General features: G+C 48.2%; 2 protein-coding genes across 2 annotated transcripts in view; one reads left to right on the top strand and one right to left on the bottom strand.

Moving 5' to 3' along the window:
* Positions 1-5,654: 5,654 nt before the first annotated feature.
* On the bottom strand, positions 5,655-7,936 carry HAND2 (heart and neural crest derivatives expressed 2). The gene is made up of 2 exons (XM_045998299.1): positions 7,369-7,936; positions 5,655-5,997 (listed from the first exon to the last, which is right to left on the bottom strand). Exons 1-2 carry the CDS (start codon positions 7,921-7,923, stop codon positions 5,899-5,901), a joined length of 654 nt encoding a protein of 217 aa, XP_045854255.1. The 5' UTR covers positions 7,924-7,936; the 3' UTR covers positions 5,655-5,898.
* A 911-nt stretch (positions 7,937-8,847) lies between these two features.
* LOC123936926 overlaps positions 8,848-25,573 on the top strand; it is a 30,788-nt gene continuing 14,062 nt past the window's right edge. The window contains exons 1-6 of the mRNA XM_045997428.1: positions 8,848-8,877; positions 9,358-9,519; positions 9,610-9,721; positions 15,519-15,642; positions 16,044-16,084; positions 16,766-17,044. Coding sequence (XP_045853384.1) covers positions 8,848-8,877; positions 9,358-9,519; positions 9,610-9,721; positions 15,519-15,642; positions 16,044-16,084; positions 16,766-17,044 — 748 coding nt within the window. The remainder of the gene's footprint in view (positions 8,878-9,357; positions 9,520-9,609; positions 9,722-15,518; positions 15,643-16,043; positions 16,085-16,765; positions 17,045-25,573) is intronic.

Below are 25,573 nucleotides of genomic sequence, written 5' to 3'. Positions count from 1 at the left end.
CTCCAACCCAAAGTATTCTGGAGTTGGACTCATCCCAGAGACCAGAACAGCGTCCCAGGACGCCAAAGTCGGAGGTCTAGAGTGTTCTCTTCTGGTCCAGGAATTACACAAATATATCTAGCCTCTGTTCTGGGCAATGAGATATAGTAGGGGACAAGAGGATGCCAGTCATTCTTGTTTCAGCCAAAGAGCACTCCCACTGGGGAAAGGGGGAGGATAAACAGAAGAAGGTCTAGCGCCTCCGTTCCTAAGGTCCATTGGGCTTTAATAGCAGGTGCAAGACAGAGCCTCCGAGAGAGGCCTATTCTGTAATAAGCGTCTGCCCGGCCATCTCATTAGGCAGAAACTCCCACTGTTGCTGCTCGAGGGCTGTGGGGGCCAGGCAAGGAGTGTGCGGGAAGGGCAGCCCTTAGCGCCGCCTCTCTTCCCTCTCCCTGCACGGGCACCGCGGCAAGGGCTGCAGCTGTTGGTGTAGGAGAGCAGCACGCCGGCGCTGGGGTAGAGGAGCGCCCGCAGGTCAGTCAGGGCCGGCTGTGGGAGGCTTTTCCAGGCTGAATGCACCAGGCGCAGCGAGTTGGAAAATTTAAAGTGAGGAGGGGGCCAACAGAAACTTTAACCGGCCCCGCCTTACCTCAAGCAAGAAAAACAAAAACGTCTTCTGGGCTAAAAATACATATTTAGAAAGTCCCTGTGCGCAAGCAGGCGGCGCGTTCCAGCTGCCGGCCTGGCCCGAGGAGGACTTGGCCGCACGGCAGCCGATTACACCCAACTCGGCTGGGATGGCTCCGAGCCGTCTGCCCTGACGTCAGCGAGGCTCCGGGCCCCGCCGCGGCGAGATAGGCAGAGCGGCCGGGCGCGGGCGCGGCGCTAATCACTCCCAGATGTCCCTAATAGCGGAGATAAAGACGGACGGAGCGGCCGGGAATAAATTTGTAATCAGGGCTCTACCATCTGATCATCAAAGCGGTCCAAATGCCGGGAGAATTTGAAGGGAATGTGTGTGTGTGTGGGGGGGGGGGGTGGTCACGTTTAGGGGAGAGGCGGGGGACTCGATCCTCGAAGGAAGCTGACTTGGGCAGGGTGGAGCGAGAACAGGGAGAGAAGTCTAACTTCTGTGCGCGTGAGTCAGATACGCAGTGCACTTTAACTTCCACTAGACTGGCCGAAGCCGCTGAGGTGTTACCGGCCACTTAGAGCCCGGCAGACTGTGGCTGTGCGGAGAGTACTCGGCGGGTAGAAGCTGGATGGTGAAGCTATGCGCTCGGAGCTGTCAGTCCCCTGGAAACGTCGGGCTGTTTCCTCTCCTGGAGTAACCCCTTCTCTCGTCCTGCCCTTTCTAAACAGTTAAAAAATACTTAGTTCTCCCACCTTCCCACCGCCTTCCTGCCACCCCGTAGACGTGAACCCTACAGCACCGCTGAGCTTCCTCAGGAAGGGGGCTACTGGCACCTCGAGCAGGGGTCTTGGGCCCCAGTCTGAGGGCGGCTTCAAGGTCTTTCTCTCCGAGGGATCCGCGGGCTGCGACAGGGCAGGAGTCCAGTGCGTCGCGGAGACTTGTCAGTGCCTCTTCTTCACGCAGGGGTCTGGACGCTAGGATTTGGGTTGGGTGGAGGGAAGGCGTTCCCTCAGGTCAGCAGATCCTGAAAAGACAGAGCCCAGGGTCTAGGTTCGGCCCTTTACGAGGAGGACGCCACAAGCCTCCTTTGCAGATCATCTCGGCTTGGCACCTACCACCAGTTCCTTTTCCAAATCCAGGCGCGTGGGTGGGACTCGCGCGCAGAGAGAACGAAAGGCGGCTGTGGAAGAGAAAATTGCGAGCCGCACAGGCAGCGTTAGACACAGCATTTCTTTAAAGCTACAGGAATAGCGGAGAGGTTTCCCGCGCTTTGTCAGACCCGCAGTACAAATGCAGTTCCAGCTGTTGTGGCATCCTTGGGCCAGTGTATTGTCCCCTGCACGCACAACTCAAGCGCTCGCAACTGGCTCAGGTTCTCTCTCCCAAGTAGCTCACAAGCCTGCCTCCTGCCGCTCCCTGGGGCTTTGATTTTGAGCTCACTCTCATCCTAGGCACCCCTTCCAGCGAAATCGGCGGCACGCAATTCACCCTTCCGCTTCCTTAACAATCCGTGGGATACCAGCTCTGTGATCCTCACCAGCAGCAGGCAGCGGCCAGCAGAGGCACAGGCCAGGGGGAAGGGATCTCGCTACCCTCCACGCCGACTCAGGCCCACTTGCTATCCTTCCTGGCGCCACCGCTGTCCCCACCGCTATCCCCACCTCATCGCAGGGACGGCCAGGCCACCTGGTCCTGAGAAGGGCAGCCTAGGCCGGGAGGCCCACCCTTCCTAGGTGCCCGGAGGGTTCTCTAGCCCACTGGGATGCTGGAGCTTCCCACCAAGCCTCCAGAGGGTGAGGCGGGATTTAAAAGGCAGGAAGAACCCCTAGTGATCTTGCTCTCTTCTTCTCATAGTTTTGACCTGAAAAAAAAATATCTTAAAGCTGTCGTTAGTGTCCCAGCTAGGGGTGAAAATCCTGGAAAATTGTGATTGGGAGCAAGGAGTGTGCTCTGTCCCGCTCTCTTGAGCTTTCCAGGTTACTTCCCAAGAAGCTGAGAATGGGTAGGTAGGAAGGAACACACACACACATATACACACACACACAGCGGCCAAGCCCTCTCCCCGCCGGTGTTTCGGGGTTATCAGGCCCTGGGCCTGTGCGGCGGTCTGGGGCCGGGGCACTGACAGCCAGATCTACCATCAATTTACCTTCCGCCGCCCCAGCTTCCCATTTAGCTTTTAACGTCAAATCCTGCATTTTTGTCGGCTCCGGCCTGTCTAGAGAGCTTGTGATTTCGCTGCAGGAGTGATTGCTTTTAACAAAATGGCAGCAACCACATTATCCGAGCAATTAAAACAGAGGCCTTTTAGCTGCTCCCGCAAGGCAAGAGGTTGGAAATTTTTTTTTTTTTTTTTTGAGCAAAGAAGAAAGGGAGTTAAAAGAAAAATAAATGTGTATTAGAGGCAAGCATGGAAGCTCAGAAGAAATGCCAGCCCAGCACACCACTCACTTCCTGGGAGCCGACAACTTGTGGCAGGGATGTTGGGTGGCTTCGAATGTTCAGAAGGTTGGGAAGTCCCCCGTGACCATAGAGATGCATAATCTAGGGTGTCTTATTCCTTAGGGTGTGCATCCAGTTAGGAGTCCGGCCCCCTGGGGTGTCAGGTCTGCTGGATGTCTGGCCAGTTGGGCTTTCACACAGGTTGGAATGATGAGATGGTTGAGGCCTCGGCCTGGTGCTGCTGGGCCAGAGGAAGTGGCTTGGCGGACAGGCAGGAGAGAAGGCAGGCAGAGCCTGGCCCTGGCCAGACAAAGAGGACGAATTTCTGCAGCGTGGGTTTTAAAGCATGTGTAGCCACAAGCCGCCCCATAGCGATGTTGCAGCTAGGCTCTTCGGGATCTCCTCTGCTGGTGTCTAGTAAACCAAAAAAGGGTTAGACCAGCAAGAGTGCATTAAGGCCGGGATGGTAAAGAAGACCAGCTACGAAGGCAAGCCCAGGCCCACAAGCATGATGTGGATTACTCCTCTTCAGTTCCTGGTTGTAAAACCTCACCCCTGCCACCACCATTCTCTCTATTATTTCAGTAAGCTGTTTTCTTCTACCACTGGGATAGGAAGTCTTTCTGCCGATGGGATTAAAGTAAGGATGCAAAAGGATGTTGGAGGCAGGAAAGGGAGAGAGCCACTCAGTCCAACCGACAGGAATCCCAAGAGTAATAGAAAATCAGGGCGCGCCTCCCTAAGCCCCCCAGTGCTATAAACAAAGGCAAGTGTCTGTAAACACAGCTCGCGCCCACCACGACGGCCCAGCGCCGCCTGACCCGAGGGGAGAAAGTTCAGATCGCTTTGGCCTAGTTGTTCTAACCCCTCGCCCTCGCGTTGTCAGCTGCCCGCAGAAGAAACCCGCAGAGCCACTCTCCCGTCTCTCCTCCAGCGCTTGCGAATTTGCCCGCTGCAGGCGGCAGGCTCAGTGTGGGCACCCGCGAACCGTGGGAACCCCTGGGGTATGGGGGAGGGTCTGTGCCTGGAGTCGAGGTGCGAACATCACCCCGAGGATGGGTTCCAAGATGGAAACCCTCTGGCAAGCCTCCCTAACACCAGATTTATATACCTGGTGTTTCATGAAACAAACCGCTTTTTAATACGTTTCACCTTTCTTCCTCCCACCCCCTCCACGCCATCTCTCCCCCTCCTCCTCACCCCCTCCCCGGCCTGCCGAGTCCTTTATGGCACTTCAGTTTCTCTGGTTCCTAGAGCAGAGATTCCGGCTCTAGCCAAGACTACGGGCAAAGGAGGCCTCCGGGACTTCCTTTCGGGATGTGCTGGGACTTGAGGAGACCAAACCTCAGGCGGGGTGAAGTCCCCAGCGGCTAGTAGCCTGGGAGGGAGCCGCTCGCTGGGCTGGGCTGGCCTGGGGCAGGGAAGACTTCAGACACTGCACAGTTAATATTGAGTTCCCTGTAACTCCTTGTAAATCTCTCCCCCCTTCACCCCCCCTTTAAATCCTTGGTTGTGTTCTCGATTTCTTACTTGAAGTAAAATTCCTTGACCTAATCATGGACTTTTCCCCAAAAGCTCTCCCCCGACTCCAAGGCCGGTTCTGATGAGAATCCCCCTGATGGATTACAAACAAAAAAGTCATCTTTTCCTCTTTTTCTTTTTCCGAACAAAAGCCCTACATTTTGAATTAAAAACTATAGACTATTTCCTGTGGCTGCAATAACTCCTGGGATCCTCCTCAAATCTCCTCCACCTAAAACACATTCCCCAAACAAAACCCAAAGTCCCCCCACAGAATGAAATCCGGTTGATTTCTGGAAAACAAGAACACCTTTCCACCTTTCTAGTGAACTGCCAAGCCCTTTCTCTGGCCCAGGTCCTCCTAATACTGACTCCTGGGCCTACTCCGGGGCAGGGGGTAGGGACAAGAGCGGGGAGAAGACAGAACTCCGATAGAACCCAGGTCCTTTAGCAGGATTTTCACCAAGGACACTTCCCTGTGGGGGCTGGAGCTCACCGTGAGGACTGATCCGAACTACTGACTCTTTAAAATAAAGTTAGAGGCAATCACGATAATTTAGTTTACTTCTGAATATTTTAAATATTATGAAAACAAGTATAACAGTTTTGTTTTCAAAACTCTTTTGAGGTATCAACTATTAAAAGATTTTTTTTTGTAAAAAAAAACACAGTGGTTTATTGAATACTTACAACGTTTACACCTTCAATATTAATTAAATTCCACTTAGTTTTAGAGGACGGAAGTGCACAAAACAAGTAGCTGTTGGAAACATCTTCGAATAGGGAACGACCACAGATGATAAGACAGCACTAGATACCGACCCCAACGGAAATGTTAGTGGCCCCGTTTTCTGCTTTGAAATAAAACTTTATAATCCCCAGGAATATTTATATCCAAAGGCCAAGTATTAAAGATACACTTCACATACACACTATTGTCCGCTGTCTTTATCTGGAAGGGGTTGGGTAAGTGGGGAGGGGGCAACGCTGGTGCCTACACAGCCGTGAGGGAACATTCACACACACAGAATCTACGAGACGACGGGATCCCTTACCACGCAGGAGTGTCCTCTTCATATTAAAATATGGAATGCTTTTCTTCAAATATCCACTCTTTTTTTTTTTTTGGAGGGGGAGGTGGGGAGCGGATGCCTCAAAGGGGGGCAAAGAGAGGGGAGGCAAATTGCACATAAATAAACCGGATGATTCCAAATGCAAGAAGTCCTCAGAGCGGAGCCTGGAGAGCTTGCCCGGAGTCCTGGGTCTGCTTCCTGCTCCTGGGCCCTGGCTCACTCGCGCTCTCCTCCTCCTCCTCCTCCTCACTGCTTGAGCTCCAGGGCCCAGACGTGCTGCGGCCAGCCCGTCCGGCCTTTGGTTTTCTTGTCGTTGCTGCTCACTGTGCTTTTCAAGATTTCATTCTGGGCAAAGGAGAGGCGAAAGGGAGAAAAGTGCAAAGAGAAATTCAGAAGGGAGACCTGGTTCCACGCCACCCCCTCACTTTTCCGGCGAGAAAAGGAGACAGTGAGAGAAGGAAAGCAAGAGATTAGAGGTGGGACATTTTAAGTCCTAGCTTCTGTAGAAAAATCATGAAGATTTGCGCAGCCCTAGCTACCCGGCCGGCCAGGCCTCTGCGCGCCTGCAAAGCTCAACTACCGGATAGGCAAGCTTATAAACAACCAGCCATTTCCAAGTCATTTATGGAGGAGCTGGGGGCCTTTTCTCTGACTCCAGATGTAGGGGCGCGAGCGGGGGGGTGGGCGCTAAATCTGGTTTCTCTGTTTTCAATGGCAGTCCCAGGTTCGCGCTCTGGGGAAAATGGGGATAACTTCCCTCTGCCTTGGCCTGGGCTGGGGGCTATTGGCCCCCAACGCATCCGTGCCTCTCCTCCGAGGCCTCTGAGATCCCTAGTTATTCGGAAGGTCACTAGATTATGCATAGACTAAAGCGCCACAGGCCCCAAAGAAGAAAAATGAGACGAATGGTATTATTTTCCAGGCCCTCCATGGCAACAGCCTTGCTCCGACCACCACCAACCTATGGGCACTTGGTAGGAACTTGAGATAACTAATTTTCAGTTATCCCATGTTACTGTTAATAATAACAATGGCCATATTAGTATTTACTGTTTCTCTTAAAATGCTCATGCAAATAAAACAAGAAATACCCAGAAAGTTCACTAATTCAGGAAGTTACGGTTTAACCTCATCGCCAAAGAGAAACTAGAGGTGCATTCTGAAGTTAAAAGTACTGATTTTATGTTTACCTTTACGTCTTCAGACCATTGTAATAACAACCACAAAACTCTCTTAGAATCTGTACTGGCCTGGTTCTCCAGAGAGGGATAGGGATCAATAGTGAAATAATTGCTAACTAGCGCTTCTGGGCGATTTATTTTAGAACCACCTGACAGCAAGAGAGGACTGGAGGCCAAATGAAGGCTCTAAGAGACGTAGAACACTTGGGCCAGGGCAATCGGAAGATCAGTGGGGACCCTGAAGTCCGCAAAGCTCGGCCGAAGTGCGGGTGGGAACAGCGATAACCCGGAGGGAAGATCAAGCGCGCGAAGCATCCCTCTTAACCTCCTCCTCCTCCCGTAGCTGCTGACATCCTCCCCCATCTCCTCAGCTTCTTGAGGACACCATCCTTTCCAGAACCTGGTTCAAACAACTGTGGCTTAAGATGCAGCCAAAGAACAAGGGATGTCATTGCTCAGCCCAATTGGAAAGAGTCCGGTAGCACGGGTCCCACGAACCCCACACCCCTTCTGGCCCCTGCCCCTTGGTACTGACCAGCTCCTTCTTCCTCTTCTCTTCTTTCACATCTGTCTTCTTGATCTCCGCCTTGAAGGCCTCCGCTTCGCCATTCTGGTCGTCCTTGGCCAGCAGGTCCATGAGGTAGGCGATGTAGCTGGTGGCCAGGCGCAGCGTCTTGATCTTGGAGAGTTTGGTGTCGGCGGGCACGTTGGGGATACACTCGCGCAGTTCGGCGAAGGCGCTGTTGATGCTCTGAGTCCTGCGCCGCTCCTTGCGGTTAGCGGTGCCCCGGCGCTTCACCGGGCGCGGCCCCCCTAGGCCCGGGGGCCCGGCGCCCGGCGGCACCCCCCCGTAATGGGAGTGGTCCAGGCCGGCGGCGCCGCTGGCGTACTCCGGGCTGTAGGACAGGGCCATGCTATAGTCGGGGGGCGACATCTCGGGGTGGCCGATGAGCCAGCCATGGAAGTAGGGGTTCTCCTCGTGGCTGCAGCGGCTGGCGGCGGCCGCAGCGGCGGCGGCGGCGGCAGCGGCGAACGGATAGCCCTCATGGTGCACCACCGGGTGGTGGGGGAAGCCCCCCACCAGACTCATATCGCCCTCTGCGCCCCTCCACGCGCCCCAGCGTGCGCGTAGCCCCGCCGCGCCCTCGGCCGGGGCCCTTGCTTCGGCGCTGGGCGGCCTCCCCCACCCCCCACCCCCCAGCCCTCGGGCGCCCGGGCCGGCCCGGCAGCCGCAGAGAGGGCTGCTGCAGCCCGGGCCGGGATCCCCCGCCTGTCCCGCGGGGCCCGCCTCAGCAGCACTTCGGCCGCCGGCTCCCCATAGGGTGCGGCGAGCTGGTCCCGGCACCGTGCGCCCCTGGCCGCAGCCGCCGGCTCCCTCCTTGCTCCTCGGCCCGCGCGCCGGCTCCTGCTTCCCGGGCAGCTGCAGGGAGGCAGAATCCTCTGGTGCTCATGCAAAGGTGCCGGGGCTCCCGCGAGGCTGCTCTGCGGAGTCGCCGGGCTCCACCGCGGCCGCGATCCTGACACCGAAGCTAACTCGGGAGTCCCAGGACGAGTCCGAGCCGCGGTTGGGAGAGCCGGCCCGGCTCTGCAGGGAGGCGGCGGGGTCGACTGCTCACTGTGAAGCTACCTCCATGCGACCCTCCCCTTCCCGCCCCTTCCCCTCCCCCCCACTAGCCCGATCTGGGTTCTTGGGCGCTTATTGTTTTAATGAAATTTTTGGTTGTTGTTTTGGTCCTTGAATGTGATTTTAGCAGCGAGTAACGTGTCCTCACTCCTCTCGGGCTCCCTCGGAGGGTTTTCAGAGAGGTCTCAGTGCATCCATTTTCTCAGATCCTTTCCTTCTTTCAGGGGAAGGATCTGGGGCCCTGCAGGCGCCTCGGAGCGCGAAGGCGGCGGCTCGGCTTCTCGGAGGGGTCTGCACGGTGGCCGAGGGAGCTCCCGGGTGGCAGCCGCGGCTGTTCTCCTGGGCTGGACGCCGTGAGGGGAGTAAGCGGATTTTCCCAGCAAGATCTCCATGTACAGCTACATCTTTAGGGCTGCTCGGGTTAATATATGTCGTCAGAGGCTCCTCACGCCAATCCCGGGGCGGCAGGGGCGGTGCCTCTCGCTCTCCGCAATAAAACTTTTTGATGTTCTCGTTGCTAATTGTCGAAGTCCTCTTCCAGGATTGGCTGCCCCTTCATAGCCATGAGATAATTAAAACGAGGGGGGGGTAGGGTTAAAAAAAAACTTTTTTTTTTTTTATCAGCCAGAGGTTAATGCAAGTATTTAGCAGATGCTTTACTATTAAATTATTTTTCCCAAGTCTCAAATCTTGAAGAATCCCAAACCAGGTATAGTATCACTCTGTTTTCTTTTCTCGTTAAAAAAAAAAAAAAAGGAGGGGACGCAGATATCTCTTTTCGAAGTGTTTTTATAAGTATCCGAGGCTAGAAAGTAAGCAGGCAGCCTCGTGCCATTTTTGTTTGGTGGGGGGGAGGGGAGGCGGGTAGCAAAGGCAGCACGCGGCGGGGCCCCCGCATAGGGGCTGCTGGGAGCCGGAGCTGTCTCCTGGCCCCAGCGGGCGGCGGGCGCGGCGGGGGAAGACTGCTGTTTTGACCTGGGCACAGGCTGGACATGCCCGTCTAGAGGTCTCTTTACTTACCCAGCACATTTTCCTGGCCGGGGCTGTCTGAGTTGGCTCCTGGTACCGTGACCGCTTTTGAAGATCCTGGTTGAGACCGCCCGGACGAACGGTCAAGCCGATTGTAAATACTCTTATTTCCATATTCTTCAGGGACAGCAGCCACGACGACGACCTTGGGCGAATTCAAAGCGCAGGCACCTTGATTCCCCGAATTTGTGGTGTGGCCGGTATCGGTGTTCTCCTGGTTTAACTAGTCTGTTTGGTAAGTAACTGAATATTTTTTACAGCGTGTTCAGAGCTTATTTTCCAGTTTTTATGAACAAACATATAAATATATCTCTGCATTCCTGCTTCTCCTATAAAAGCGGGCATCTGTGGAAAGCAGGTTTAGTTATCGGAGGGGAACCATTAAACGGCAGTTTAAGAGGCAGACCCGGAGGACGGCTCGTGGATGTTTAGACTGCTGGCCTTAGTGATCTTGAACGCATTATAACGGAAAATGGATCTCCATTTGTAAGTCACCGGGCCGCAGGGCACCGGGGCCATGGCGCCCAAGTGGCGTGAGCATTTTGAGAAAGTCGAAAGAGAGGTTGGGGCAGGGGATGGACAGTGGCAGGAGCTGGAATTTCCCCGGGGATTGGTTGGGAGTGGGGAAGGGAGACTGATGAGTAGATGAGGAGTCGGCCTGACGGAGTCTGGTGTGGAAAAAGTGTCAGCCAGGACCCTGCTAGCGGTAAATTAGTGGAAGCCCAGGGCAGAGAGTGCATAAGATTGGGTGAGGTGTGTGGGTCTGGGACTCATCCCTGGCCCTGGCTGGGCTCACCCAGAGGAGACCTTTGCCTTCACCTTGGGTATTGTCGTTTGGAAGCAGGCAGGGTCAGGCCCCAGGTCTCAAAGGGAGTCCCACCCCACAAACGGAGACCCACCCCAAGGGCTCTGTGAAGACAGTCCTTTCTCAGCCCCCTGGATGCTTTCCGTGGGGTCCAGAGTTGGGGTTGGAAGGCAAGGTCAGTGAGAATGGGGGCACCCAACTCCTCTGCAGCAGGGTTCCAGGCCCGGCTCCACCGGCCACTACAGCCCTAGGCAGCAGCACTGAGAAATAGTTTTTAGGTTTGAGGTGGCTGGGCGATAGGAGAGGGGAAAGAACTGAGAGGGGCTCGAAATAGGCTCACAAACCCAGTGTGGTGGTCTATTCAGGGCCCATCTGTCCCCTAGGCAAGGGGTCAGTTTCCCTGCATGCCCACAGCATAGCATCTTAAGGCAGAGAACAGGGTGTAGGGAGAAGCTGAAATTGTATTTGTTGGTAAAGTGCCATTTGGGCATGGAACAAAATAGTGACCTAGAGCTTTCAACCCCCAACTTGGATGGATCTGCGATTTTAGCACGAGTGGAATGTTTTAGAGCCCTCGTTCTTCAGGGAAAGAATATGGTAGTGTGGTGGGGTTCTGTTTACATTTTCACCAGGGAGGCAACCCCTGAATGTGTAAATACTGGTAGTTCAATCCTCTGACATTTGATACTTAAAAAAAAAAAAAGTCTGTTTATAAGAGCACATCTAGGCCTTGGAAGCAGGTAGACAAAGTTAAGCCCGTTGCACCCTAGCTGGAAACAGATAACAATTCAGGGGAAGGAGTTGGTAGGTTGCTTTCAGACCCAGAGGGGGTTTTGGGAATGGAAAGGAAGAAGACGCCAGGCAAAAGGCTGAGTGGGGGTCTGGGATGCTGTGTCCACCAGAGGCGAGTGGCCTCAGTGTTGAGGCCATCAGAATTAGCCACTTTCCATCTTCCTCATGTTCTTTTAATTGAAACAAAAAATGGGCAAATCGCTTCATGGTTCCAGATTTCATGGCATGTGATAAAGGAGATGGAGAACATGGAACAGAAAAAAGTCATAAAAGATTCTAATCTGAACATCAGTCCTCACTGACAGTGTCATTATCAGTTAATTACTGCTGTGTGAGGGTCCAGGGCTTCGTACAGCTCAGAAAGTCAAGCCCTGAGACTATACAGCCTTAGAAAGGCAGCTTGGAGGCAGGGGACAAATGGGTGAACTCTCGTGTTCTCAGCTGTAGTTGGTGACTGGCAGAGATCAGACTGGCTGCAGGCCACTCTGAATGCATAGCCAAAGGAGTCCCCTTTTTTCTGTCAATGTCCTCTTTTGTACATTTTGCTGCTGCGGTCTAGTGTGATGCTGGGTTAGTCTCTGCTTTGGAAGGCTGGGAGGCAGATGCCGTCTCTGGTTTGCCCCCAGTTTAGATGTCCTGTGCCTTCTGGGGGTGGGTGGGTGTGGGGTGGGGTGGATGATGAATGAGGGAAAAGAAAAGGGGGGAGATGAGTTTCCCACCTTCCATGTCAGCCCAGGGACTGTCCTAGTGTGGACTCTAGTGTGCTGCCCCCTAAGGAGACTTCGTCTGAGTATTCCAAGGGCCCAAGCAGCTGCTGAGATGATACAGGCTGTAGGCCACCCTGGGCGCCCGTAGGAGGGATCCTGGTGAGCGCATAACTAACTTGCCTCTCCTTTTCCAATGCCCTGTGTTGTAGAAATGCTCTGATTCAATGTCCGGTCTTCACTGTAGTTGGTGGTATACCCACTGTAGGGCGCATGACCTCTGCCTCCAGCTAAAGAGACCTAACCAGGTTCAACAATTTATTTTGCGCCCATGTCTCTTGGCTCTTTCCCTTCACTCCCACCCTTTCCCCTGGAAAAGACTCAAAGAGCACGGGAGAGGCTGAGCACTCCCTAGCAAACATTTTGGTCTTGTGAGATATTCCTTTTAAAATCAATCTAGTTTAAACTAAATATTTTTTAAAAAAACTTCAGTCTGTTTTTTAGGGAAAATACAGATCTTTTTGAGGTATTTATTATCACAAAGGCAAGGGCAGTTTGTATCTCGTGTTTTGCTCACAAGAACTCAAAATAAACTGGACCTGAAAAGAACCAGGCCAGAGGGCCATAAACACACATTTTATGTTTACAGGAATTATGGCTCAATTCCCTTCATCGTTTTTCAAGTCTCGTTTTACCTTATTTTTCTAACCAACTAAGTAGAAGTGACCCAGCATTCCTGTACATATCTATGACGCTCTTACATAAGGTGAGCCTGAGAATGTTTGCTAAGAACTCCAGAAAGAACATCAAACCCAGAAGGTAACAGAAAAAGCAACATGTTCCTGAAGGTGTAACCGTAGCCCCCCACCTGCTCCAAGATAGGTGCTTCTTATGACACCTTGATAGCTTTGCATTTTGTCTGTCTTGGGTTGGGACTGAGTCACTTTATATGCTCATCACTTGGTCCCAGAACTTTTAGGACATACAGAACAAGGCACATTGTCTGAGTGGTGGCAAGGATCTCCTTCAGACTCAGGGTCTGTAGTCCCTTCCTTTCTGGTTTGCCTTTTGGGGAATAGTTGTCCAGAGACAGGGCAAGTGACAGTGGTTCCAGAAACGTGGTGGTGCTCAAAGTGCATACACTTCTACAAAGCAGACTCAAGTTTGGTTGAACATCTTATGTCTGTTTCAAAAATGAAGAACTGGAATAGTGGTCTTGGGCACTGAGGAGGTTTTATTTGTTCTGAGCATTTTCCGTTTGCATTTTGGGGTGGGGGTGGGGTATTTGGTGAGTGATCCCTCTTCCCTCCTCTTTCCCATCAGAGCAGATCTGTGGAGATGGGGGCAGGGAGGGGCTGACCCAACTGCATTGACTATAGAGGGGCTGATTGCTTATGACTCCATCAGTCCAGTTTTTTTTTTTCTTTTTCCCCAGTCCAGCTTTGATGAGGAAACACTTAAGTAGGGGGAGAAAATTGGGACTTGCTTGATGCCTCCCTCCCCACCCCATTTAGCCTTTCTCGCCCCTTTCTTTTCTCCCAGACGTTCCTTTTTTCCCTCTCTCCCTCCATCCCCCCACCTTCTAATTTGCCTTTGAGCAATGCTTGGATTTTTGAGGTTTCTGATGTCATTGAACATGAAACTGAAGAATAAGACTTAAGAATAAGAATAAGAAACTGAAGAATAAGATACTAGTTTATCTTTTGTCTTTAATATATATATATATTTTTAGAAATTGAGATATAATTAACATATCACATTGCGCAAGTTTAAGACGCACAAAGTATAAGAAAAATCTTAATATCCGGTACTACAAGCAGTGGAAATTTGCATTTTCTTCTAATAATCAATGACTGGATCTTCATCTTAGCTGGCAGATGTGCTGTTGGTCTGGAGGGTTTTCACTGATGAGGAAGAATGAGATACTTTGCCAAGTATCCAAGCCAGTCTGTAAAGGTAAAATACGTATTCAGACTAAAGAGAACAAAAGGTAATGTACACGAAAGGGCCACTCTAGAGATAGCAGGGTGTGTACATGGGAGATGTTATTAAGGTTGTTATAATGGTCTTTAGAAGTAAGGTAGATCTGATCATTCCTACTTTCTAGTAAAATATAGATAGAGCTTAGAGCAAAAGCGGCATGAGAAAACACATCTCACAGGATTTCTGTTAAGTACTTTGTTTGAAGCAAATTACATACACACTGACAACATTTTCTTCCAAACCAAAAAGAAAGCATTCAGCATTCTGATGAGGAAGTAATTATAATTTTGCATACACGGTGTATGAGAAAATAAGTAGTAGTTAACTTTGACTAGTCTGCAATACAGTCGGGTTCAGAATAAAATACAAAAGCAAATGGCAACTTAAAATGTGAAACTTTGGACAAGCCTTAAATTTAAGTGACTGAAGGTTTTGTTTGTGACTTGAGGCCCCTGTAAATTCCCAGTTCTAACTGCGGGGTTGCTCACATTCCTAGGAAGTCCTGTTCTGAAGCCTCCTTTGCAAATTCGTGTAGATTTTTTTCTCTTTTTTTAAAGCCCTGGCAATTTCTTCCAAATCTTTTCTAACTTTATTCTAGGGCCTTTGCTTCTAGACATGGGACTTGAGGCAGGATGGTTAGGTTTCAGGTTAACAAAAAGAAACCCTTTTATTGTCAATATTAATGGCAAACCTCGATTTTTACAAGGCTTAGGTTTAGCAGCATGAGTAGATCAAAAGCAGCTTGGTTTGATTTCTCAATATTCTCTGGAGCTTAGACAATTAGCTGCAATTTTGCTTCTAACGAAACAACACAAAAATGTTAGTTACAAAAATGTGAAAGTTCGCCTTTCAGCAAGAGTTTTACCTGTGTACAACATGTCAGATTCTAATAAATATGTCCAGTGAACCTGAGTTGAGTTTTGGAGGAAACCTCCTTAAGAAAATGCGTGAGCAGAGTGTCTTCATTTGCAACGCCACAAGCCTGCTTCAGTGTGTGCATTCCACACTTGCCTTTCTGGCTGGGTAAGGATCCGGCAGACTGAGGTCCCCCCTGGTAATTTGGGTACACCGAGTCTCCAGTTAATGATAGATAATCAGCCTTTGGGTCATTCGGTCATTCTCTTATTACAAACCCCTCCTGCTCTCTCTGATCTCCTTTCAAACTAAATTTCACACAAACAAATAAAGCAAGACAGGGACAAGTTCTTTAAAAAAAGAGGGAGAAATATTAGAAACTCCTGATACAGAACTCTAAACAAGGAAAGGCAAGCTAAAAGAGGATAGGAAAGAACATCTTATCAAAATGAACATGTTGTGTACAAAACATTAGAAGAAAAGGCTCTGGTTTCTGTTAAAGTGACAGAAAATTAAAATAAAAATAATTGCAGACAGAGAAGTTATAATATAAACAGAGAAGGCAGGATGCTTGCTGGAAATGCGCAGCACAAGGAGGCTAATTTGTTGTTAGAGATTATATATCTGCACCGTGATAGGAGAGGCGCTACTTTGTTCTATTTTCCAGAAAAGAATGGCTTTCTTTTTAGTACTTGTATGAGTGCCCACTTAAGTTAACACAGGCCAAAACCTCTAGGAACAAAAAAATGGAATTGCGTTCTGCTTGTGAAGCATCCAACTTCAAAAGAAGGAATTGGTTGCATACAGGGGGAAAAAAAGCAGAATTCCATTCAGAACACAGTTAGAGGGTTCACTAAATCCGTATGACTGATGCTTTTTTGCTTTGCTGACAGGAGGTGCAGATCATTCTCGGGGAAGTACAACTGAAACCAGTCCTCCCCTGCCCTCTGGGGGTCTTCCTTTTCCCAGCCTGCATCTGCTCCTGACTCCAGAAAGACAGATTTCAGATTGGCCAAGGTACATCTCTGAGCAGATCCCTCTAAGCAAAACTCAGCACTGTGTGGCCCTCATTGTTCAGAACTCTGGTGAGAACATCCCCAGTGCCCCATTTCAGCCCTGTCTTTGACAATCGCTTTTGGCTCAAGTCCAGGGCTCCGGAAGGGTCAAGGTCTAGCTGCTGGTGTCTCTCCCCAAGCCTTAAATTTTCAGTCTTAAAAGAGATTGGAACTTTGGCTCAGGGCTTGATCAACCCATAGTTCTCCCAGTTAGAGGGGCAGTCAGGAGATGGCAGCAGGTGGTGAAAGTGTGACTCCCAGATTGTCCCCAGCCGTCTGTCATTCCTTGATTTGCCAGCAAAGCTGGCAAACGATCCATCTCTCTCTCTTCTTAAAGAATCCACACTTCTTTGTTTCTTCTAGGCCCAGTTTGAACTGCCGCCTCCTCCAGGAAGCCTTTCCAGGTATTGCTTTTCTTCTCTCTGATAGACCTTCTCTCTCCCCCAAATCCTCTTTCTGGTGTACCCCCTCATATTCTCTCTGCTGGAGGCGGCACATACCTTTAACCTCTGGTAACTCTGGGTTCCTTGAGCCCCCAATCAACCTACCCAGTAGGGGATTAAAGAGCTTGTGTAAGAAGTATGGCTTAGAGAAAACGGGTAAATTTCGCACACCCCAATTGCAACTATTTTGAAAGCGACTAGACCTAGTAGAGGAGGTGGACGGCTCATTAGGGTACAGACCTTCATCTCCAAGCCCTCCGGAGAACCAGGGAAAACTTCCTCGGGATGGATCCCGCTGGCGATGGGTCAGCGTCAGCCGGCCTTGGCTCGGAGAATGGAAAACCCAGCCGAGGCCAGGCCTCTCCGGGTGACAACCTAAGCTCCGGAGTCAGAGCTGGGTAGGGCGAACTCTCGGGCACCAAATACTCACTACCTGAGCTTGGACAAGATTGGCCACGTCTCTAAGCCTTAGTTTCTTCGTCTGAACAATGGGTTAATGACACCAACCTCGAGGGTGTGTAGGAGAGATTAAATGAAATCAAGATGCACGCGAGAGCAAGACGCCTGACAGACAGGCTGCGTTCAATATATATTTATGTATTTTCTCTTCCTGCCTCTTTCGTTTCTTCTCCTCCCTTACAGCCTGCTGGAGACCCAGCCCGACGGCGATGGCCCGGGTGGCGGCGGAGCGCACGCACCGCTTGCCTCAGTGCTCTGAGCCAAGAGCAACCGCGGCTCCGCGGGGGATCGCAAGGGCCTCAAGCCTCGCAGGACCTCAGTCGTCGGAGAGTGAGATGCGAGACTGCAGCGGTTCTCTGGGATGGTTTGGGAGCAGGGGGCGCGGCCAGAGCCGCCACCCCGGATTTAGGCCGCCGGCCCTCCGGCCGCTGCGTTGGCTGCTGGGCCGCCCCCTCCATCCTGGTTAAGTGTCCTTTTGATCCCCATCCCCCCTCTCGGCGTCCGCAACCAAGGAGGCCGGTTCCCCGCAGCTCAGGGCGGGGGAGGTCACCGCTCCGGGGCGGGATGGACCCCCCAACTTCCCCAGCTGGTGTCCGAGGACTTTTCGCCCGAGGCGGGCAGGAAGGGGTTAACCGCGCCCTTTCCCGCCCCCTCGCCCCCCCGCCCCCCACCCATTCCCGAACCCTCTGAGGCGGGCGGGCGAAGGCCGCGGCTTCCCTCCTGAGGTCTCATTAGGGAAACCCTCACCGCTATTTTCAACATTTCCTCAATCAAGTGCCTTTAAATAGAGCTGCACAAACAAATTGGCGGCAAAAGCGTAGATCTTGTCACGATTGAGACCAATCCAATATTTCAGCCTTGTTTGCTTTGCAATTACTGGTTGGCTTGTGGCTGCGGTGCCACCGGGGCAAATCTGCAGCCGCCCGCTTTCTCCTCTGCCCCCTCGGCGGGTGGAGGAAGCGACCCGCAGAGCCACTGGCGGGAGGAAGCAGGGGGGTGGGGGGCGGCGCTGGAGGAGGGGACGCGAGGGGGAGGCGGGCGGCGGAGCCCTTCCTCAACACGCGTGCGGAGGGCGCGGGTGATGTTAAAGGAGAGGGATTTCTCAGGTTCCCTGGCGAGCCCCTGAGATGTGTGCAGTAATAATAAAATGTGTGGTGCACATGCCGACCTCGATGTCGTGTCCTTATCCAGCTCCTTTTCTCCTCTCTTCTTTTCCCCTCACTTCTATCTCCATGACGTTTTTCTTCAGGATTTGTTAGCGGGGACTGGGTTCCCCTTCTTTCTTGCTGTTAAACTGCTAGCATGATTTGTTACGTTTTCCATAGCTTCTGCTTCTTGTTTGACTTTTTATGCAAAGTCACTTTAAATCGGCCGCAGGAAGACTAAAGCATACCCCTTTGGATGGGCTCCTGCCGGCGAGTGCAGGCCCCCCTGCCCTCCCTCAGTTCTTGCGGGACTGCTCTTTTGTGTGAGCCTGCCGCTGGGTGCGTGGGGCCACCGCGCAGGCCGACCGCGTTTGTGTCGGCAGAACAGTAGTGAACTCGAATCAGGTCCTAAGCCTTGTATTTCACAGACAATTAAATCTTGGCTGCTGTTTAACAAAATTGTAATACTTACTCTGCTCTGTACTGAGGAGCACTTTTAAAGTAAAAAACAAATACATTTCAAAAAGAAAATATGATAATAAATCTCTTTTTATGGATTTTCTCTGCAGAAGTGGAATCAACATGATTTAAATCCCGACGCCCTCAGCCCCTCTCAGCCCCCTCTCAGGCACAGCTGAGTAGATACAGTCTTTCAAAAGACATTCTTCATGCTTGGTTGGGGGTGGGGTGGAGGGAGGCACCTGCATTTGTTACATTCAGTTTAGTTTCTAAGATTTCACACCCCACCCTAACTCCCATCCGCAAAAAGCAGCAAGGATTTTGGAATAATTAGGTCTAGGATGTGAACGTTATTTTCATGTTGATTCAAGAAAGGTGAACATGACTTGGGTCATTATTTTACGATTTCATATTAACTTATAAATGACTACTCATTTTCCTCTCATGTTGACTTCAAGTTGAGGCAGAGAAATATTTTTGAGGCCCCCCGGGGGGGACATATTAAAATATACTTCTTTATTATTTAAAAATGTGTAAGATATGGATGGACCTACATTTGTATGCTGGTGGTCATAAAATAAATTCATAGCTGTTCTAGTCAATTAGCAATCTCTTTCAAGCTTTACGTTTTTTTGGTTTATAATCCCACCTGGATTGTAGCTTCATTCTTCTGGATCGCATTCCTATTGTAACATTTTGGTGTTCAGTTTTATTTAAAGCAAACCTCAGAAATAATGGTTTCATAAAACTATGCAATGTCAAAACCACAGCATAGTATTTCAAGTTCATATGTCATGCACACTCATGTATATCTCTCAAGAAATAGGAAGCAGTAGCTAGAAAGGGTACCATTTCATGAGAATTCTCTCTTCACCAGAAAAATTGGTCTGGCATATTATTCAATGCACAAATTGTAATGTTACTTTCATGTGTGTTAATCTGTTTAGTATTAAAACTGCTAGTGTCTTAATCATTAACATGTTTTACCACACTGCTTTCAAATGGGTGATCTCAGATAATTATGAAGATTTTGATGTTAATCCCATGTTAAGTGAACAACTATGAAAATAACCTTAAAGCATTATTATTATTCTATAAATGCCAACAAACACAATTGTGGAGGGAACATGGTTACTTTTTATCTGGCATTATCCTATAAGGATATGGCTACATTCATTTCTCTTAAAATCCGGGCAGTTTTCAACTACTTTTTTAACAGAATTTTTTTTCCACACAGCATTTTGTAGTATCTATAAACCACAACAACTTTGTATTGACAGATACATATTTTTTCAACATTGTTATTCATTAGCTTCTTTGCAAACTCACAAAAATAGAATAACATACAAAAATATCAAAATATAGAGAACAATTATTAGGTTCTACATATTTATTTAGGTAAGCCAATGTTATTAAAATTAAAAACATGTGCTTGGCATATAAATGTTTCTTTAAGAATTCTTTTTTGGATGCACTGTTATTATTTTTTAAAACCAACTCAGATTCTCAAGTACTGATTTTTTTCACTCTAAACAGGCATTGCATTGTTTTAAACAGTAGCTCCTGGAACAATACTACTCTTAGTATTTTAGACTTCCAAACAATTGGAATTGGATAAATGCTTTCAGCTGGGAGCACTTTTCTTAATACCTTTGTAGGTAATAGGATTCCCTGTTTGTGTAGGGGTGACAAATGGACAGTGCAGTGGACAGACTGCTTACCCTTTACAGAATCTACCAGAAAATGAAGTTTTTCTATGAGATTGTTTGTAGTCCATCTAAAAGAAATTCTTGGGGTACCTGGGTGGCTCAGTGGGTCAAGCCTCTGCCTTTGAACCAGGTCATGATCTCAGGGTCCTGGGATGGAGCCCCTCATCAGGCTCTCTGCTCAGCAGGGAGCCTGCTTCCCCTTCCCTCTGCCTGACTCTCTGCCTACTTATGGTCTGATCTCTCTCTCTCTCTCAAATAAATAAATAAAATCTTAAAAAAAAAAGAAATTCTGTTCAAATGTGAAATCAGGGAAAATGAGCAAGTGCTTTTTCTAACTGTAGTTATGACTGAAGTGATGACTGGAAGAGGGGGATGGAAAATAGAAGACAGAAGGAATGTAGAAACATAAAATCTGAAAAAGATAATTTCCTTAGGTAGGATCTGGCTCTTGGTCTACAAATGGGAGAGTGATGAATTGGATCCATATAATCAAAGATATTGTTTTTGTTTTCTTCAATTCAGTGATTTTTTAAAAATAGATTTTTCACTGGGTGAAGAAGCCCAAACAAGGAAAAATATGGAAATTCTTATATATGGAAAAATGCTGGCTTCCATGATATTTAAATATTGGTTTAAAATATAAGGACCTTTAATCCATTGTACCATGGTTCTTTCTAAATGAATACATTTATACACAATGTATATTAAATTAGTACACAATATTTATTAATACAATGTGTATTAAATTAATACAATCAAAAAAATAACCTTGTGTTAAATGAATACATGGCAAAAAGCAATGAACTTTTTCAAACTGGTGAAATATATCCATGTGATAATTTACATACGCTCCAACATGCTGAGAAAAAATTTAAAAAGCAACTTTTTTCAGGAATAAAACATGGAACTTTCTTATTATTCTGGGATGAATAAAGTAATAAACTGCCTTCTTACATTCTTAGTAATTCTTTTCGTTTTTCCAAACATTGTTAAATTCTATGCATCTTTTGCTATTCAAGTAAAAATGATGTCAGCAATAAAATTACAGAATCTAATCAAGTGATTATTTTTGCTTTTTTACAAATAGAGATTATATATGGGCTGTTGAAGTGTTTAGCTGTTTGAATGCTGATTTTTTTTTTCGGATAGACTGTATTTAATGAAGTGTTCATGAAGATAAATACGATGGCTCATCAAAGGTAAAACAGTCATGGGAACAAAGCAGTATTTGAGTCTGAGGTGTGGGCTACACTTTGTAAACGGTTGTGCTTTTAAATCATGACCTAGGTATTTGTAATGAGGATATGTGGGAAGGAAACCTCAAGGGTCCTTAACATATACACACAGGAGCATACAATCCTGTAGAGGAACTTGCCCTCAGAAGGACATTGCCATTCCCACCCGACATCCCCAGCCCCCACCCCTGCCATATTTCCACTTGCTATATTTTACTAGAAATCACAGAGGGGCGGCGCCTGGATGGCTCTGTCAGTTAAACACCTGCCTTCGGCTCAGGCCAAGATTCCAGGGTTCAGGTTCCAGCCCCTCCTCCGGCTCCCTGCTCAGAGGGGAGTCTGCTTCTTCCTCTCTCTCTCCCCTCCCCCACTGCTTCTCTGGCTTGTCATGCTTGCTCGCTCTCTCTCTCTCTCTCTCTCTCGCTCACAAATAAATAAATAAAATCTTTAAAAAAAGGTCACAGAATCAAGAGCGCCTGCAACCCAATGGGCTTTTCTCTCCTTAAATACTGTAATATCACACGGTATTAATAGAGCTATATTAACGATTGAAAAGTTCACTTGGCTGTTCCTCAGTTTGGTTCTCATTGTTAACTGTCTGCATATGAGAAACAACTGCATCAAGCATTGAATTTTTCTTATTGTTTCCAGTGCTAGTTCAGGTTACAATCTCAGATACATTTGACTAAATCATGGGCCGTGCACATTTTATTGGGTTATTGTTTATGCTCTGCTTTGTGTCAGAAAGACTCTAATGCCGTTTTTTTTCAACAACTGGTAAGATAAAATTTTAAAAATCTATAAAAATAATCCCTGTAAATCTAATTGTAATTTATTTTGACACTTATTACCAGATCAATGATGTGTTCTGGCAAATCTTTGATCCTAAGATGAAACAAAGTCACATTTGAAATGAAACAAATTTTTAAAATTAATTTCGAGTGTGTTATGTTATTAAGAAATCGTCATCATAATACATGGAAAGAAAGCTACGACTACGCATGTAAAGTAGCATAACATCTATATTGAGAGCAAGTCTCTGGAGTCAGAGGCAGAGTTCTGGAGTACATGCCCAGACTACAGCACGTAGCAGCAAGTGATGTGGGGAAAATCGCTCTTCTCTGCGTCAATTACCACATCTACAGAAGGGAGATAGTAAGTGAAGACTTACAGTATCCTGAGGAACACTTTTTTAAAAAAATTTTATTTATTTGACAGAGAGATCACCAGTAGACAGAGAGGCAGGCAGAGAGAGAGAGAGAGAGGCAGGGGGAGGGGGGAAGCAGGCTCCCTGCTGAACAGAGAGCTGGTTGTGATGGGGGACTCAATTCCAGGACCCTGAGATCATGACCTGAGCCGAAGGCAGAGGCTGAGATACCCAGGTGCCCCATGAGGAACATTTTTTGAGACGATTCCCACAAGGCTCTTGCTTGAGGGTCTGGCATAGAGTAAAAACTTAATAGGAAATCCACAGCGTAAAAAGTGGCGTGCCGCAGTTACCTTCCTGACAGCCACTAAATGTGGGGATGTTGACAGCCCACAGATTTCATGGAGTTGGGTATGAGAAGCCTACACTGGCTTCCAGACCTCAGTGTTGACAGGGTAAAGGAAATGGCTTCTGTCTGTCTGTCTTTTTTTTTTTTTTAAAGATTTTATTTATTTATTTGACAGAGATCACAAGTAGGCAGAAAGATGAGGAAGCAGGCTCCCTGCGGAGCAGGGAGCGGAATGCGGGGCTCGATCCCAGGACCCTGAGATCATGCCCTGAGCCGAAGGCAGAGAGAGGCTTTAACCCACTGAGCCACCCAGGCACCCGGCTTCTCTCTGTCTTTAGAGGCTCCAGAAAGGAATATGGAGATGGTCCTAGTGATAGCAACCTTCCAGATTGGCAGTGGAAATCTAGTTTCATGCCATTTCCCCACGTGTAGTGTGGTCTGTTGTGCCTGATGCTATGGTCTAAATGGAGGAAAACGACACATTAAAGAAATGAAATATGTTACGGCAATGGTCCCTCCCAGCGTTTTAATTGTGCACTCCAACAATAAGACATTTTAGGTATATATTTGTTGGCAAATTATAATCTGCACTACTTTCCTGATATGATACATACATTATAAGCCCATGCAAAAAATTAACTAAAAAAGGGCAAGGGAAGGAAGACTTAAGTAATAGGTGAAAATAGTTTCAGATGAGACAAATTTGGTTATCATCAGCAGTGAATGCAAAGCCACCTTTTTTAATGGTCTTGGTCATTTAAAAATGTTTTTTAATTGGTTTACTGCCTGATTTGTGTTGTCATCGTTTCTGCCTTGTTTTGTGGCTGACTAAAGCTCTTCAGTAGGACAGTGTCCTTTCTGCCATTTTTGTGACTGTTTATGCCAATATTTGAATGACCTTTTTAAAAAAATATTTTATTTATTTGACAGACACACACACACACACACACACACACACACACACACACACAGAGCGAGAGAGGCAACACAAGCAGGGGGAGTGGGAGAGGGAGAAGCAGGCTTCCTGCTGAGCAGGGAGCCTGAAGTGGGGCTTGATCCCAGGACCCTGGAATCATGACCTGAGCCGAAGGCAGATGCTTAATGACTGAGCCACCCAGGTGGCCCTTGAATGATCTTTAATCTAAGGTTCACTGTAAGGCTTTTTGTAAAGCCCCCTGTCCATTTGGTGAAGGTTAGTTTAGTTAAAACTTGATTCCATCATCTGCTTCCACTGAACTGAGCCAGAGAATCCATAACGAATCTCGGTCCACGTGAGCTCATGCGAGGGCTACTGTCAGCCCCTCCCACAGCTGAGATGTCCTCCTTCCCTAAGGATACCATGTGTGTCTCGGGCAACTTGACTAGGACCAAGCAAGGGTGTTGGTGAACTCATTTCTGGTTGTTTACATAAAAACAAATATAAAGAGAATTTCTGGGTCACCTGGGTGGCTCAGGCGGTTAAGCGTCTGTCTGGGGCTGGGGTGGTCTCTGGGTCCCGGGATCAAACCCCAGGTTGGGCTCCCTGTTCAGTGGGGGGCCTTCTTCTCCCTCTCTCTGTGTCCCTCCCACCCTTGTTTTGTGCACGCTCTCTCTCTCTCGCTCCATCTCAAATAAATAAATAAATAAATAAATATTTTTTTAAAAGAGAATTTCTAACGTGGTCTTCTTGGATCACATTGGGGCCACTGTTCCAGACTCAGACATAATTAGGGTTCCTGGCATTTCTCTTCCTTGAGGTTCTACACAGCAGAATGAATGAGACCTTTAGGTGCACTGGACTTTGTTTTCTATAATTTGTCTTACTCCGTTCATGTAGCTCTTCACTGTTTATGGATCACTTCCACATATTTCTGTCACTTGCATTTAGCATTTCTGTAGGAGTGGCAAAGCAGGTCTGATTCTGTTCATCCTATCGATGGAAGAGATGAACTATCAGTGACATTGGCTGGAGAGGTGAAAGAGCTGTCCCAGTTCACACAGTTGGTAGGACTTGTTTTCTGAAAGCAATATCCTGATGTTTCTCATACATCTTTTAAAAAATATTTTATTCATTTATTTGAGAAAGAGAGTGAGGAGAGCATGAACAGGGGGAGGAGGGAAGGGAGAGAGAGAAGCAGGGGCTCTCTGCTGAGTAGGGAGCCCAACCTGGGGCTTGATCCCAGGACCCTGAGATCATGACCTGAGCTGCAGTTGGATGCTTAACGGAATGGACCACCCAGGTGCCCATTGTTTCATCATCTTAAACAACTTTAAACTGTATTCATATTTGTCTGAACTGAGGTGAGATGGAGCTACGCAATCGAACAGAAGGACTGGTTCTAGGTGGTGCTGGGAAGGGATTAAGAGGAAGCACGCATAGTAGGACATACAAGGATCAAATGGAATAATGTGGAGGAAAGCAATTAGCATTTATTGAGCACTTATTTTACCCTATGCTCTTTACACACAATGCTCCTTTAATATGCTTCTTAAAAGGGGTAGGTTTTTACATGTAAGGACATTGAAATTCAGAGGTGTTAAAGTAATTTGTCTCAAGTGCACAGCTTTTAAGTTGTGGGGTTGAAACCAAAGGGAGCTGACATTAAAAATATATACATTTTCAGTATCTAGGTAATGTTAAAAGAACAAAACACATTAAACTTGAAAGCCTTGCAAGCAGTTTTTATCCCAAATTGGATCTCTGGCTTTGGCTCAAAATCAAACATGACAACACCAAATGCTAGCAAGGGTGGAGAGAAACTGGATCACTAAGACACTGCTGGTGGGAACTAAAATAGTACAGCCAGTCTGGAAGGCAGTTTGGCAATTCCTTAAAAAGTAAACATGTAACTACCAAGTGATTAAGCAATTGCACTCCTGGGCATTTATCTCAGATGGATGATGATCTAAGTTTGCATGGAAACCTGTACAAATAGCAGCTTATTCATTATAGCCCTAAAATGAAAAC

This window comes from Meles meles, chromosome 2 (assembly GCF_922984935.1).
Source record: "Meles meles chromosome 2, mMelMel3.1 paternal haplotype, whole genome shotgun sequence".
NCBI lineage: Eukaryota > Metazoa > Chordata > Mammalia > Carnivora > Mustelidae > Meles > Meles meles.
Note: the sequence above shows the minus strand (reverse complement) of the source record. Positions and strands in the feature narration are given on the sequence as shown.

Coding starts and splice junctions, on each gene's coding strand:
- HAND2 (XM_045998299.1), bottom strand. CDS start 7,923: ATGAGTCTGGTGGGGGGCTTCCCCCACCACCCGGTGGTGCACCATGAG. Junction 5,998..7,368: donor AGAAGAGGAAGAAGGAGCTG/GTCAGTACCAAG, acceptor TCCTTTGCCCAG/AATGAAATCTTGAAAAGCAC.